General features: G+C 38.1%; 1 protein-coding gene across 1 annotated transcript; it reads right to left on the bottom strand.

Moving 5' to 3' along the window:
* Nucleotides 1-9: 9 nt before the first annotated feature.
* On the bottom strand, nt 10-16,591 carry acvr1ba (activin A receptor type 1Ba). Its single transcript, XM_048177753.1, has 9 exons — nt 16,387-16,591; nt 6,220-6,462; nt 5,878-6,123; nt 5,568-5,798; nt 5,271-5,438; nt 5,016-5,172; nt 4,784-4,908; nt 2,554-2,684; nt 10-2,203 (listed from the first exon to the last, which is right to left on the bottom strand). The coding sequence occupies exons 1-9, from the start codon at nt 16,475-16,477 to the stop codon at nt 2,078-2,080; spliced, it is 1,518 nt and encodes a 505-aa protein (XP_048033710.1). The 5' UTR covers nt 16,478-16,591; the 3' UTR covers nt 10-2,077.
* Nucleotides 16,592-17,989: the final 1,398 nt, after the last annotated feature.

Here is a 17,989-nt window from a genome sequence, read left to right as displayed (position 1 = left end):
AAACAGAAATAAGAAAAAGGATTTATTACTGTATACCGTTTATGTACATTGTTAACTAACCCAAAAGTGGATTTTTTTTCCCATCATGTTTAATATACACATGGAACCTTAGGATCAAGAACTTGTATGCATCTGACCAAAAGCGTTGTCTACCTAGTCTGAACTCTTATTATCAAGACTAAAATGGACAAACATGTCAGGGAATTTATACTAAACTGCCTCCACAAAGCGGCAGTAACTACAGTCTGAAACGAGTGTCATTCAGAATCATCCAAATGCCTTTCCTCAAGTCTTAAGCACAAGTTAAAGTACATGTTTTACAAACAACTGCAAAATCCAAGTTGTGAGAAAAAAATAAGCACAATATAAATAGTGGAACAAATTAGCCTTTACATTTCTAAGGACAGAATTCCCAGTGTATAATGTAGAGCACCATGGTATAACAAAAGTCAGTCATAATTATTAATTTAGGCATTCTCGACGTCACTCGACTCGACTGAATCATGCTACCGTCATTAAACATTTTCCAGCTACGCAGAGCAGATTCATAGAATATGACCTTGAAAATATAAAATGCATAGGTCAATCAGAAATGGACTGTAACAGAGCCTGCAAAAGTTACACATCATATACAGGACCCTTGTTCACATCCACAAGCATTTCAGACCATTAATGCCAAAGCTAATCTAGTCATTTTTCACACCTACTATTATACATATCCCATAGATTCCAGTTAACCAATCAGAACACCTGTAGGTTTTTGACTGTGGTTCGAGTTAATAAAGGATGGATTAAGGAGTGAAGTTGGTATTCTAGTGCTAGTGATGCAATGTCGCCGTGTCCAACGTGTGGTCTTGGCAAACCCCAAATGTAAATATGAGAAGGAAATATTCAGTAGTATTTTTAAATTAAACTAAAATGACAACTCTTCAATGCAAGGCAAAGCAGAGCAATATAAATGTTACAATGCAGGCAAATAGAGAGATGCATTATTTTACTTCAATACTTTACATGTGTGTTTTCTGAAGTGGTACTAACTACTAAATCCCCAATAGGACACCGACTGCAAACAAATAACAACAGTGCAGTTTAACATGCCAACATCCCAGAATAATAGGAATACAACATACTAAACAATCCCATTAAAATAAGAGTTGAATTTTAAAAAGCATACAAGTGGTAATGACTTTCCTTATGACAAAAATTGCTCATTTTCTTAGAATGCTGTCAGATAACAGGACTAAACATGAGCAATCATCCTACAATGCATTCAGTAATCACAACACTGATTTTAAGAACCTGAAAACAGTTAAATAAAACAAATACATGCACACACACGCACACACTCCCTGTGAACATTGAAAAGCATTCGAACCCAAAACCACACTGATGGACTGAGTTTTTAACAAACACAGCCTGAAGAAAGATAAATAAGCAGGCTGATTTTTACTGGAGTAAATGATCTGGAGTTTTTCATTTCTTCCACAGGAACAGAGAACTGCAATGCCACTTTGTCACACAGTCATGGTCTGTCCGCTTTGCTACACATTTTTGTACATGAATTGCTAGTCATAACAGGAGACAGTGTTATCCACGTTTTTTCACATTCTCACAACAGCAGTAGAGCACTATATATAATCGTAGATTGACGCTGGAATATGACATATGGTGTATTAGTGAATGAGGATGAAAAAAATCAAATCGAAACATTCTTTTAAAATGTCCATTTTGGACAAAAGTGGTGAAATAAAAACAATGATAAAATCAAAATGCCTGTCACAGTTCAATTGTCATTCTTCCTGCCAAAAACAAAAAAATTCAACAACAATAGGTCCATGGAGGGAGGTTGTGCTGATATCAGCGGTTGGAGGCTCATCCATGATTGGGAACATTGATGTTGGAGAAATGGTAAAGGGCTGGGATGGACTCACACTCAGTAGTTTCGTCTAAGATGGTGAGGTAGGCCTCGTCACAACTTTAGAAGGTTCAAAACAGGGCTAAAACTGGCAGGCTGCTTTTGGCTTAAGTCTTTATTCGCTTGTGCGTCTCTGCGGGGATCTGCAGCGTCCCACGTGTTTCAGATCTTAACGTCTTCTTGGACGCTGAGTTGCGAGAGAGTCTTCTTAATCCGCAGAGCCGTAAGCCGCGCCGCTCCGTTGGCATACCAACACTCCCGCATGATCTTCCCCATCACTCTCAGCGCCTATGGAGAGAAAATCCAAATAAAAATGAGTTTTCCAGCCCTTCTCAAAAGTATGCCTGTGAATAACAGCTGAATTTAATTAAACCATGGAACAGACTCAAGATGGCACGCCTAAAGCATATTGCACTCTTTTAAAATTGGCAAGCATGTTTGTGGTGAATGCTGCGCCATTATTTGAGTATTTCTTTCTTATTATGGTCTACTATTATCTTCATTTTCACATGTACCCGCACTAAAAGTCAAGTATTGACAACAAACTGTGGTTTGATGATTACTGCCAATGTCAATCAGATGAGTGGGATTGTCTTGGGCATAATAAGCTGCAAAGATGACCGGTAGAAGTTTTATACCTCGTAGCTCTGCCACCAGTTGGGCACATTGGGCCGTAGTCTCTGGTCACAAACTACCTTCCTCATCTCTTCTATGGATGGATCTGAGGGCACCAAATCGTAGTAGGGAAGCTGGTAATCTTCATGAATGCCTGAGAAGATAGGTACAGGATTAATGTTGAATGGCTCAATGCATCTATATCTATATTATTTAGCTTATATAACATATATAACAAAATATTTCAGAATTCCCATTCCCAAGGAGAAAATAACTGCTCTATGATACATTTTTAATCTCTAAATAGAAAATATTGTGCCTTACACAGCCTAATCATTCATAGATGCATTGGAGAAGTCCAATATAAACTCGAAAAAATGTAGGTCTATAAATCCCACACATGCTTCAATACAAAATTACGTTTCAGTCAATCGACCTTCCAAATATTTAATCTCTAACTGAGATAAAACATTTTTGTCTAACGTCTAAAGTTGCTAATATCAATAACCAAGCTATGTCAGTAGGAATTTTTGTTTTTGCTCTCTTACGCTCACCAAGGATGTATTTATTTGATCCAAAATACAGTAAAACAGTAATATTGTGAAATATTAAAGGTGCCCTAGAATCAAAATTTGAATTTACCTCGGCATAGTTAAATAACAAGAGTTTAGTACATGGAAAAGACATACATTGAGTTTCAAACCCCATTGCTTCCTCCTTCTTATGTAAATCTCATTTGTTTAAAAGACTTCCGGAAAAGACGCGGATCTCAACATAACACCGACTGTTACGTAACAGTCGGGATCATTAATATATATGACCCCAATATTTGCATATATGTCAGCCCATGTTCAAGGCATTAGACAAGGAAAGGCAGTATTAACGTCTGGATCTGTGCACAGACAAGGTAAGCAAGCAAGAACAACAGCGAAAAATGGCAGATGGAGCAATAATAATTGACATGATCCATGATAACATGATATTTTTAGTGATATTTGTAAATTGTCTTTCTAAATGTTTCATTAGCATGTTGCTAATGTACTGTTAAATGTGGTTAAAGTTACCATCATTTTTTACTGTATTCACGGAGACAAGAGCCGTCACTATTTTAATTTTTAAACACGTGCAGTCTGTATAATTCATAAACACAACTTCATTCTTTATAAATCTCTCCAACAGTGTAGCATTAGCCGTTAGCCACGGAGCATATAGCCTCAAACTCATACAGAATCAAACGTAAACATCAAAATAAATACTTTACTCACATAATTCGAAGCATGCATACAGCATGCATGATGAACATCTTGTAAAGATCCATTTGAGGGTTATATTAGCTGTTTGAACTTTGTAAATGCACTGTAATATAGTCGAGAGCTCGTGTGGCAGGGAGCATGCGAATTAAAGGGGCGACGTGCTGCCAAAATCAGTGTATAGTTAATGATGCCCCAAAATAGGCAGTTAAAAAAATTAATTAAAAAAAAAAAAAATCTATGGGGTATTTTGAGCTGAAACTTCACAGACACATTCAGGGGACACCTTAGACTTATATTACATCTTGTGAAAAAGCGTTCTTGGGCACCTTTAAAATTTGAAATAACTCAAGCCATTACTCCAGGCTTCAGCGTCACACGATCCTTCAGAAATATGCTGATTTGCAGCTCAAAAACCATTTCTTATTATGAGCAATGTTTTAAACCATCATGCTGACTAATATTTTTGTGGCAACCATGATACTTTTATCTTCGGGATTTATTGATGAATAGTTCAAGAAAACAGCATTTATTTAAAACGGAAATCTTTTGTAATATTATAAAAATGTCCTTTTGATTAATTTAACACCATGTATTGAGTGTTTTTTTATTACCCTTTTTTTTAGTTCATTTAATTTAATTTATTTTCTTTTCCCTTTCTTCTCTTTTTTTCCCCCTCCTTTTCTTTTTTTGTTGTGGTTGGGGGTGAAGTGGGAACAGTATTTTTTTTTTTTCACAATTCTCCTGTATCTTTATCCTGTTATTATTGCAAAAGTTAAAAAAAAAAAAAATCTTTTGTACGGCAGTTTCTACATACCTTTTCACTCACAAATGTAATAATTTAAAAATCTGTAATTGAAAAACATCACTATTCAGGCACTGAAGTGAGACCCCAGAGCTCTATGGCACCTACAGCCTGTGAAAGCACTGATATTAATTACATTTGTTAAGACACTGTGGGTGGAACATTAGTCAGGCGCTTTGCAAGCTCCTTTTTCCTCACCTCCAGCATTACACCGTCGCGCAATCTCCCAGTATACCAGTCCCAAAGCGTAGATATCAGCACACTTAAAAGAATCAAAATGCTTCATGTTGATCGTTTCATCTAGTACCTCTGGGGCCATATATCTAAAAGGCAAAATAAACTCACATTAAGTAATGCAGTCTTCATAGTTACATTTACATATAAGCAGCCATTAACAGAATATAGTAAGAGTGCCTGGAGGTAGAGGTACCTTTTAGTTCCAACCCTCTGATTGGGGGCGATGTCTATAGTATCAGTGATGGACTCGTGCCGTACAGCGAGCCCCAGATCTGCTATGGCACAAGTACCGTTCTTTTTCACCAGGATGTTTTTAGATTTCAGGTCACGATGTGCAATGCCTGGTTTCCCTGTGGGAGGACACCATCATGGTTTAGTTCGGTTTTGTGAGTACAGGATTTGAGAGATATTACAGTTCATATAAGCAAATGTATTTATTCATAATTACCTTGCGTTCCCAGGATCTCCATGTGCAGATGTGCCAGGCCGCTGGCTGCTGAAAGTGATAACTTAATCATTCCCTCGATTGTAACGGAGTAGTGGTTGAGATAGTCAAATAATGAGCCATGTTCATGGTAGTCTGACACCAGCCACAGCTGTGTCCATGTGCCATTGTCTAAGAAACAGAGACAAAAAATTAAAAGCAAAGATATTTAAGGATTGGTACAAATCACTCTCATATATATATATATATAGCCACAAAAATATTAGACAGACCGACAGATAGATATCCAGATCTTCTTACCTTTATTATCAGCAGCAATGAATCCTAAGATGTTCTCATGACGGAGCATGATGGTCTGGTAAATCTCAGCCTCACGGAACCAGGAGCGTTCCTCTCTGGATGAGAAGATCTTCACAGCCACATCCCCTCCTCTCCATCTCCCCCTCCATACTTCCCCAAAGCGACCTTTACCTATGATCTCCTGCAATACAATTGTCCTGGCCACTGTCCTCTGAACAAACAAGGGCAGACCTGCAATGAGAAAACACATTAGCACACCAGCAAAACACTTGTCAAGATATGCCAGAGAAGAATAAAAGATGCGGCTTACCAGATCCTGAACCAGAGGTGGACAGATCAAAGATGAGATCCTGTAAGGTCTTGTCTTTGGCCAAGTACAGATGATCACAAGACGGATCCTCAACGTCGAGTCGCTGCCGGTGGTTATAGTTCCTTTGGTGGTACTGGAAAACGAGCACTCCCACGATAAGAACCAAGCAAAAGAGGAAGACTGGGCCTGCGATCACTGCCACCAGCTCTACTGGACCCCAACTGCCCTCTTTACCTTCAGGAATCCCTGAAAGAGACGAGGAAAATGCACATTACAGGAATGAACTGATATTAAAATTACCCCAAACTTTTGAATGGTAGTATAATTATCCTGTACTCCTACCGTTGGGAATCTGAAGGTTGATGCTGTTGCAGAAGTCTGTATAGCAGCAGTGCGTGTTGAGCAGGCCTTTGGCACTCAGGCAGTAGATGGGCTGTCCAGGTGGAACAAGGCTGACACTGGGGATGCAGATCCGTACCTGCTGCTCCTCCTGACCATTGATGTAGGACGTAGAGGCCATGCAGGCCCCATCGGTCTCGCACACATAACCGGTGTTCTCACAAGCTGTGCAATTACACTTAAGAGCTAGAGAGCAAGAAAGAGATTAAATATTAAAATATGACTCTAAATAACTGCAATATTTGTTGCATTGTAATGCCAGATGTAGAGTGTTGAATACATTCTTATGTAATGAGACTCTTTCCTCAGTGGATGCTTTAAGTGAACTGTGCTAACTCAAAATATCCTCCAGAGGGCAAGCAAAACCAATTTAAGGAAAAGGAAACACTGAGTAAGCCAAGTCAGGCAGAAGCACTGCATGCAGAGTTCAGTTCGCAACTAAACTGCATAACATGAAACTGAATCCGCCACTGCAGATGAACCCAAACAGATTGTGTACAGCAGAAGCTGGCATGGGATGGCCTGATTCGGACCCCCACTGCAGCACCTTTATATCTTCACAGACTCTATTGCTGTATTGCACAGTCATAGGACTTAGTTTACAACAAATAAGAGCAAGATGATTAGATTAGACATGTAGGAGGTAGTTTAGGATCAACAGTGTATTCAAATCCAGCTAAATATTGATTTTTAACACACTAAAAACTATATTATATACATAGAATGTATTATAATATATTATATTGTAATACATTTTTCTAGGGTGTTCTGAGTGGTTGCAAACTAGCCCAAAGTCTCCCAAGTCTCTAGATATGGCTCGGGTGCTTCCTTCAATGCTAAGTCTGGAGCAGTGGTTCTCAACAAGGTGCCCAATAAGTCTTAAAAATGTACAACATTATGCTGACATCACATTTTGGAGTTTATTTTTATTACAACAGAAGCGCATATCAGCTTAGATGAGAGGGCCTTCGAATATTGTCTTGGACAAAGGAAAGGAGTAAAATAGCTTGAGAACCACCGATGTGTACAATTTTATCATCTGATTGCTTAGAAAAATATAAATAAACAGATTTTATATACTTGGTTCACTAGAATATCTAAAAATCAAAACTGTTTTTCATCTATCGACAAGGCTCGACATCACCAACCAGCTCAACATGGTTAAGAGTTAATGCTAGAAAGTATTAAAATCTCATCCATTTTATTAGTATGTCACTAACTAGAGACCACCAATAATTTTCATCAATGATAATGAATCCAGTCCAATTCCAGATTCTTATACAATACATCACATCCCTTATAAAAAAGAACTGTGGAGGAACAGTGATAGTATCAGATGGTAAGACCACTGAAGAACATTGGAGTACCAAATAAATACAATACCTACAATACTAGTGTACAAAATTTAATAAAGACTACTAGGGTACTATAAAAGGTATCTTTTTGTTTTCATATTACCTACAACATGATCTTAAAAGCCTGCAGGCATAAAGACATCATTAATCTTCAAAGGCATTCAAACAGACCATCTCTCCTTTTGCAACTATTTTAGATCTGTCATCACTTTTGTGTATTTTTGTCTCTCTTCAGCAAGTCAGACAAACTCAGACAGGATATGATGACTGCTGGTACACAGACTGCCGAGGGTGACCGAGGTCATGACACGAGGGGTGGCATTCACACTTCACCGGCGCCCTTGATTTTATCCGAGCCGCACACAATGGCAGGCCACTTAAGACAAATTGCAGTGGTTTTAAAATAACAGGACTTTAGACGCTTGCCGGCTGATCACAACAGGGCCCACCGAGGGACAAACAGCTCTTTAATGCCCAGGCTTTTCTGGGCGTCCCTGTCAAGAATGTTCTATTCTAATCCTCTCATTTCAATGCTTTACTTTTGCCTTTCCCACATGTTCAGGTTTTTACCTTGTACTCCTAATGTCACTCATCTAGCTCCAGAAACACTCAATTAATCTGACTCACTACACTTCCTCCCACAGTTTTTCACACACAGGTTTTATTGCCCAACTCATGACATGCAAGTGGCTGAACCACACCCTTCTGAACAAGTGTCAACTTCGCTTTTTCGCCGTGTGTATGCGTGTGGGGGTGTGTGTATGTGTCAAGTGTCATAGAGCAAGAGAGGGAGCGCGAGAGCGTGTTTGTGTACTCTATATAAATCTTATAAAGGCTGTGATCTAACAGACACCGAAGCGCACTGCCAGTAACCGTTAGTGGAGCGGATCCAAGTCAACTGAAGTTCACATGCACAAGGAATTTCCTGCAGATTACACGGAGGTAACCAGGCCCTGATAACAAGAGAAAAACAACCCGGTGCCATAATAACCCTCTAATGGAGCACACACGATATCATTAAATCACGGGGCAACAAATAGAATGACCGTAATTGCCTCATAGAGTCTTGCTAAAGGGCTCGGAAAAAACGCATTGTAGGCTAGTTATCACTTTAATCATAATCAGGATAACTATACTCAAGGCTGAAGTGTGTCATTTTTATGTTAAAAAAAGCTTAATAGAATATTCCAGGTTATGCTCAATCAACAGCACCATGTTGATTAGGACAAACATTTATTTCTACTTGTCCCTCCTTTTGTTTTTGTTTTTTTAAAAAGAAGAAGTTCAAATTTGGGTTGCAGTGAGGCACCTACAATGGAAGTGAATGGGGTCAATTTGTAAATGGTGAAATACTCATGTTTCGAAAGTAAAGCCAAAAGACGTAAACAAAATGTGCATTAATAAAACCCTAACCTTTTCTGTGTAATTCTCCAATTTTACAATCTAATGGCCATAGCTACAGAGCGCCTTAAACCCTAAACACAGGTTAACAGAAGACTTAATGTAAGTGCTTTTAAATAATTAAAAGCTTTTCATTTCTGCTTTGAAATTCTCTTAAAACAGCCCCATTTCATTTTAAGAGCCTCATTGTAATGTCAATTTTGGCTTTTTTAAAGAAAAGGGACGAGTCAAAATCATTTTTTGTGGTAATTATTAACATTATGCCATAAATCTAATATGCAGACACAACTATAAATAACCATTTGTAGGTTGATTTGGCCCTCAAAAATGTTTAGACCATTGTGATATCGAAACGGTTCTGTTTGAGCAACTAATGCTGTGATCTGTTTTTCGACCAATGGAAAATGAGATTTTCTCTCCATGTTGTAAAGGGTCATGACACACAACATACAATCTATTTGTGAAATCATGTACTTTAAGAATATGTACTGTATTCATTGAACAATGTAATGCTTGGGTGTTGTTAAATATAAAATTTAATTCTACTTTGTATTTTTTAATCAAAAGGTCATAACTCGATCTTCCAGTGAAATTACAGAAAAAAAAAACAAAAATCGATTGAAAAATCCAATCAAGTCAAGTCAACTCAAGTCACCCTTATTTATATAGTGCTTTTTACAGTGCAGATTGTTTCAAAGCAGCTTTACAGTGATAGCAGAAAACATAATTTTGGCTGTATAGCAGCTCTAGAAGAAAATAGTGTCATTGTCCAGCTTAAGTAAGTTCACTATTGATTCATTTTCATTGATTCATTGAATCATTAGTTATTAATTTAGTTCATTTATCTATACAGCAGCTCTGGAGAAGACAGTGATGTAATCATCCAGCTCAGTTCAGTTCGCATACAATGGTGTCAATGCAGGCAGATCAGCAATATAGGGGAATATTAAGTGTCCCTGACTAAGCAAACCAGAGGCGATAGTGGCAAGGAACCCAAACTCCAACAGGTGACAGAATGGAGAAAAAAAACCTTGGGAGAAACCAATATGTATTTAGCCAAGCCCCCACCCTATATATATATATATATATATATATTTTTTTTTTTTTTTATTTTGCCGTTACACGATTTGGATGTACATCACAATACAGAAGAAAAGATCTGGAAAAAAAGGACATTTTTCTTAGTACCTTATACTGGAAAACAGCCCAATTATCCAATTTTGAAATCTGACAACTATGGATGCACATCAGAGTAAAAAAAATAATAAGACAAAGTCACATTGTGAGATATAAAGTCATATTCACGAGAAATAAACCTTTTTTTAACTGTATTTTTTTTTACTGTATTGTTAAATCTCACAATTGTTAAACTAAACCTTCTACAACATCATTCCCAAACACTAAATCACTTGCACTACAGAAACCCGACACTTTCCACTCAAATTCCTGCAATATGGTCTGTGAAACTTCAAAAAGATCCAGCAAAGTTTATGTAAAGCCAGTCAACAGAATGGCGCGAGTGGCTCCAAACCTGCAGCGAGGGAGTGCGAGCGGTTCAAGCCAAGCGAGGTCTTGTATGTGCATAATTGGTGGCCTTACACTGGCTCTTTGTGTGGAGATTAAGGGGACATGAGGAGGGATTGGGCGGGCTGTGTCTGGACAAAGGATGGGAGTGGGCTGTGCGGTGGAGGATGGGGCAGTTACTGTTAGAGTGGCTGGGGGGTAGGGGACTCCCCCGACAGGCTTTTAAGAGCTGCTGTTGAAACAGATACACCAGGACAGAACACAGAGAGGTAACAGAGGGCGACTTACAGAACCCCCAGCTGCGATGGGATTTCGGCCGAGAAACTAGCTACAACAGACCTTAAAACCCTAGTCTAGACTTGGCTTAACCCAACAGAAATGGGGGAATTCAGTAAAGGACAACATCAAAACCTCACTGCCAGTGTGAAGTTCCTATCATTCCATTCTTGTTTAGACAGGAAATGAAAACCACTGCGGGAAGATGTGAATGAAATCGTTGCCATTAACAGTGTGCTTGGTTGATCAGAGTCGGGCTCATGGAAAGTCTTTAGTCAACGGTGAAGCCACAAACAACTTCGCATTACTGGTACTGTGACTAAATCCTTCACTATGGAACAAAAATTTCACAACCTCTCCCTCAAGAGTACCAACTTTCCAGGTTGGGGTCAAAGCAAGGATTAAGAGCTCACAGGGTTTGTGGTTTAAACACTCAGACGCAAATATTGCCCCCCACGACACAAGCAGTCCTCTCATATCTATTACAAATGGACGACCGGAGCGGTGCTTGTCTCTCGTTGGAGGCATTATCTCTTGCTTCACCTCCTCTGGATAATGAAAGCCCATCATCCTCCTCTTCTAGCAGGATGCCAGGGGCTACTGAGAGCGGGCAGACTGAGAGAGTGCAGTTACCCAAGATGCATAGAGCTGAAATGAGATCCATTGAGCACCCAGACAGGGAGCTGATTAAGACATGCCGACGCCACCAGACAGAGCGCGCGCACACTCACGCAGACATGCACTCAAAAACACACAGCGAACTACACTCACAAAATCAATGCAGTGAAAGGAAGGGGAGCTTCTTTAGAACCCTCATGGTCAAATTACTCATCTGGTCCAGAGGAACGAATTTCTCTGTCCCTCCCTGAAAACATTCAGGGATTTTTCACATTCAAAGGGCAGCAGCCTCAAACCATTTCATGCGATAAAATAATACAGTTCTTCTGACAAATATAATAAGGAGTGCATTCGTTTTAAATAAACACACTAGATTAAGATTTTTCAAGGCTGCATTTATTTGATCAGAAATACAGTAATATTACCAGTACAATTTAAAATATATTTTAAAATGTCATTTATTCTGAATTTTCAGCATCATTACTCCAGTCTTCAGTGTCACATGATCCTTTATAAATCATTCTAATATGCTGATTTGCTGCTCAAGAAACAATATTTATTATTATTATTATCAGTGTTGAAAACAGCTGTGCTGTTTTGTGGACACTGTGACACTTTTTTGCAGGATTTTTTGATGAATAGAAAGAAAACCATTGGGTTATTGAAAAAACATAATGGAGATATAGTTAATTTGGAAGTTTTATTAAGTGTTAACAATGAGATTGTGGTTTTTATAAACAATTAACACTGCTTTTGTCATTTTTTACAAGATGGACAAAATTTGTCACCAAAAAAGTCATTTGGTTTAACCAAAATTTCGGTTTTACCGAATGACGATATTTTCAAACAATGCTAACAGGCTGATATCTAGCTAGCAAGCTAACAAAAGGACAATCAAACATTTTATTTTTAGTACAAGGTTTTAAAATATTACAACATTTTCCATGTTTTATAGCGGTTGTACCGAATGACCTGATGTTTCGGGACATGCGTATGAGCAAATAAAAACATCCATTTTTCAAATAGTTAAGAGAGAGTTAGTTACTTTGTGGTCCTTTATAGGTGTCTGAATGATGTCACATATTGACCGCATGACTTGATCCAAAATGGTCCCTTTATATCGGTTACTCCAAATGACATCAATGAAATTCATTTTTCCGGACATTCTTTCTCATAACAAATCAACGACTTCTACACATAATTTTAATACCATTTTGCACTATGTTGATATATGATACTATAAAACCTTTTGTAACATTATAAATGTCTTTTCTGACACTTTTGATTAATTTAATGCTTCTTTGATTAATAAAAGTAATCATTTGCATAGTTTGGAAAGTCTATACACAGTTTATACGCCATACAATCACAGTTCATCGTTGATCTATTCTTTACACAAAACTATTGTAAGGCTTTTTTTTAAAAAGCACATAAAATATAGAGCACAAATAATAGTAACATACGGTGATTTAACTTTTTTTTTTTTTTGGAACTTAACAGACATGGTCAGAAACTGTTGAGCTACGTAATGATTGTTTAAAAATGTCTACTATTCTGTCTGATGGAAAAAAAATTATTCTCTACAGGTTTGGAATGACATGAGGGCGAGTAAACAATGATAAAATTACCCCTTTAAGTTTATAGTAATGACCCTTATTTTAAGAAAATGAAAGATGCAAGATAATATTTATAGTACTAAGCGGAAAAAAGTCAATTAAATATTTCTAAACAAGCACTATAATGTAGGTCACACAAAGGTCTGTCTCACTATGTAATCGGCACTGCCCGCCGGCCATTCGGGTCATTAGCAAGGTCATTAATGAAGCGGAGACCAGCTTCAGTCGGCTGTGACCGTGGACTCAACCCCCATCAGCCGGCCTCCCCAGACACACACTCGCACGCACGCACACACTCTCCCCATGAACCCACATATCTTTCTTTGCTACACTTTCCGTACTCTGATCTTATATACAAGCACACACATGCAAAATATGGCTTAATGTTCCCCCTTTCATTTCCATAACAGCACTCTCACAGCACCTGGAGGCCTCCTGTGATACGGGCTTCAAACGTCTGCTCCTTCCTGCCTGCACAACACAAGCACAGTGGCTTTGTGGTTCGAGACACCTCTATTGTATTTTTCTGCATTAACCAACACCTAACATTGCGCAAGTACTTTTTTCCACTTTGACACTGCTGTTATGAAGAGTGGAACACATTAATGGTCATTTCTTGTAAGCAAGTGAGTCACTCATAAAATCCAAGTTTGAATGAGTTAATGTGCCATTCCTGGAGCATTTTTCACCACAGAAATGTGGAGGAGCAGGGATTCTGAACATGTTTAAGTTGGGTCTGTATGTGAAGGGAAAAGAAAAATGTGGGAGAGAATGAAAGATGATGAAAGCGACGCACACCCTGCCTCACGGCTGTCTGCCTCAGCTCACAGTGCCCATATCACATTGCTGTTGTTTTCTCACACAGGCCTGCGAGAAGCGTCACACGGACATCTAGAAGCTCGAAGACTCACGACAAGCCAGTTTATCAAAAACAAACAAAAAACAGCATGCTTATTGAGAAACTAGGCAGCCATACTACAAGTCCAGAGCTTGAAGACACTGAATCACCTTAGATTCCCTGGTTTCCGCAGCACTTCTGCGGAATAATTACCATAACATGGCTGGAGTCGCCAATCTGTTTCATTTCCACTAGTCTGTGTCCAACTACCGGCAGCTGTGCAAACCCATCACTGGCAGCCCGAAGGCGCCTCTCGCACTACAATCCGCTCACTGTAGAATCTGACATTGAGGCGACCCCGTCAGACGTACTACAGGTGGAATCTGTCTGTATAGCATTTCCTATCAAGTTGTATTAGAGCATTTGGCAGTATTATGTGCAACACAACCGTTTGTGAACAGTGGGAGCGATGCTTCTTGGAAAAAGATGAGTCACTAATTAGAGATCACAGATTGCTTAACTTTTTCAAATCGTTGATGAAAATGGCCCCTGCTGTGATACATTTCATTACACAGTCTTCCTTGATATGTCTGGAGCACAGCAAGTCGCAACAAGAAATTTTTTTCACATTTTAAAGACAAAAAAAAAGCCTACACACTAGAAAATGCATTAGTATTCTAGTTATGATCACCATACAAAAAGGTGGCTAAGTATTCATACTATTTTGCTGGCTTCTCAATATCATATGAACAACATCACACTGATTCACTCAGTTTTGTCCTTCCAGAAAATCTCACCAGTGTTTCCAAGCACAAACTGTTATCATGCTGTGCCATGCAACCACAGACATGTTTATTTGTGCTGTGGATGTAACCACCATCAGTTTGGCCATACAAAAGAAAGGCAGACTCCCTTGACAGGCCACTGAATAGGGCTCATTGCCCACATTTCCATTACAAAGGACCAGACTCCAAAATCTGACTTCAGTCTGAACTTGCTGAATGACTAGCTTCCCCATCGTACTCTACGACAGAAGTGTACTTGCCAGGGGTTATAAAACACAACATATTAAAATTTGGGAACACATTAAGAAATAGAGCAAATTGGCAATATTTTAGGCCTTATGGCTCGGCAGTTGTGATGGGGTCAATGAGGACTGCATCACCAGTTGAAATACACAATGCTGATTAATGTTAAGAAACACCACCAGACTGTTTTGTAAACAGGGTACGATGCAAACGATGTACTGACAACAACATTTATGATATAATCTAACACATAACTACAAACAAGGTCCGTCATTTTAAAATGAATCATGGAATTCACGTCGAGCTACATGTCACAACTAGTAATGATTCATTTCTGTGAATCGGTTCTTTCGAACATTTTTCTAAACTGAAATGTTCTCTTTGAAATTGAAACTGTATAGAATTAAAGTCATAGAAACGCCAATCATCTAATATTTTTTTTCATTATTAAGTGCTTTAAAGTAAAAAAAAATAAAATTAAATAAGATGGACACATTTTTTCTCAACCTAATAGTTCACAAACAGAATCGCTATCAATTTATGTCATTATCCGTAAGAGACGGTTCTCGGTTCAACGAGTAAGGGATTTTGAAACTCGAGAACTACTCGGACCAGTTCAGTCCTGTTCACGTACAATTCGTTCAGACCGGTACTGTGAATATGAACCGGTTCAACCGATTGATTAAAAAAAGATCCGAATCAAAAGTACGATTCATTTACGAATAGAAGTAGATTGCTCGACACAACGTTCGACTCAGCAGTGAATATTGGCTTTGCAAGTTTATAAATGTAAGTTTTGCAACATCTGACGTCAGTTCTTTGAAGTCCTGTGAAATACTGGAGGTTTGGCCATACTTAACCTCACCGAAATTCGCATTTGTGCTTTAATATTTTATAGCTGCTTGACCTAAGGTAAGCTTAAATATTTAATTTGTAAAGGGCCTGTATCTAAACAGAAAAGATTGTGTGTGTGTGTGTGAGACATATATAGCCTATATGTGTTATATATATATATATATATATATATGTGTTATATATATATATATATATATATATATATATATATATATATATATATATATATATATATTATATATTTATTATTATTAATACATATATATATACACACACACACACACACACACACATACATACATACGAGTTATATCAACAAGGGACAACAAACATACTAGCGTTGTTACACGAATCTCTAAAATGATAAATACAATAACCAATCACGCGCATTAGCAAATATAAAACTAGTTCAGTATGAATAAGAAATGATTTAGTCTACAGATGACTGGTTTACAAACCCCAGACACAGCGCCATGATGAGAGCCAGGCTGCCCCGTCCAGCACAGCACAGCCTGGCCACACTCTCTCTCCACACACCAGCAGCCTATCAAATAAATAAATACACACAGAGAGGTGACACACACAAACACCCGACTCACCATCGCCGACCGCTATTAATCCACACAGCGCGAGCAGCGCTACAGCAGTTCGTCGTGGAAGCATGACTGCAAGATTCCCATCTCTTAGCATTAATGCATTCGTTTTGCGTGATATTGACAAGCGAGCGAGACTTCCAACACAACCACAAACCAACCAACCATACACCGCCTGCCAGGCTCGGCTAGACAATAGTGGGTTAAAGGGGTGTGCCTAGTTTTAAAGGGGAGGGCTCCACGCCTGGACTCCTTTGTTGTGGTGAAATGTCTCTTTACAAGGACTCATTTGTGAATTGGCCTGATGGTCCTGTCTGTAGTTAAGGTCTCCTCAGGATTGTTTTTTATTTATTCCATGTCGTATTTTATGTTCCAGACATTTAGCTTGAGGCTTTAACATGGATGAAATTTAGGCAAATATTGATTCTTGAATGAGATAAAACGGGTTACAAAACAGGAAAATGGTTTGAATCAAAGAATTGATTCAGATGTATGCAAAAGAATGTTCAGATGTATTCACCTATTCATTTTCTTACAAAAGGTGTGTTTTTCCTGGCCTCTCACTCAGAATATGGGTCAACCCTCCCAGATACAAAAATAATGTTATAATTTTTATAATATATTATTCTAAATAATTATTGAATTTAAACTGATTTCAAACTGATTTTCAGTTTCATCTATTCAATTGTAACCTTGTAAAATTGTAAATCTGACAGAAAATCTGATGTTGCTCATAAAATAACCATATTTGTGATCAGTTTGTGAACACGTATTAAATGCAGGAGCCATTTTTAAATCTTAAAGTTTGAGTTCACCCAAAAATGAAAATTCTGTCATTAATTACTCACCCTCATGTCGTTTCACACCCGTAAGACCTTCGTTCATCTTTGGAACACAAATTAAGATATTTTTGATGAAATCCGATGGCTCAATGAGGCCTTCATTGACGGCAAGATAATTAACACATTCAATGCCCAGAAAGCTACTAAAAACATATTTAAAACAGTTCATGTGACTACAGTGGTTCAACCTTAATGTTATGAAGCGACTAGAATACTTTTTGTGTGCCAAAAAAAAAAAACGACTTTATTCAACAATATCTAGTGAAACACTGCTTCATGAAGCTTCGCAGCTTTACAAATCTTGTTTCGAATCAGTGGTTCGGAGCATGTATCAAACTGCCAAAGTCACGTGATTTCAGTAAATGAGGTTTCGTTACCTCATAAGTGTTTCAAAACGTTTTGAAATTTCAATGTTTCACCACTGGGGGCGATGATCTCTGTGAAACTATGAAAACATGCTATAAATATTGCCGCAAATTTTGAGAAAAGCCGCCGCAAATTCAGTCATTTTAGGCCGCAAAAAATCAGAAAAAAGTCCTGCGAAATCCTGGAAGGACTGATTTAATTTCTTACAACAGGTGTGTTTTTCCTGGCCTCTCACTCAGAATATGGGTCAACCCTCCCAGATACAAAAATGTTATAATTTTTATATTATTCTAAATAATTCTTGAATTTAAACTGATTTCAAACTTGATTTTCAGTTTCATCTATTCAATTGTAATCTTGTAAAATTGTAAATCTGAAAGAAAATCTGATGTTGCTCATAA

Source organism: Megalobrama amblycephala, linkage group LG24 (genome assembly GCF_018812025.1).
Source record: "Megalobrama amblycephala isolate DHTTF-2021 linkage group LG24, ASM1881202v1, whole genome shotgun sequence".
Lineage (NCBI taxonomy): Eukaryota > Metazoa > Chordata > Actinopteri > Cypriniformes > Xenocyprididae > Megalobrama > Megalobrama amblycephala.
This window is presented reverse-complemented; position numbering and strand designations above follow the sequence as displayed.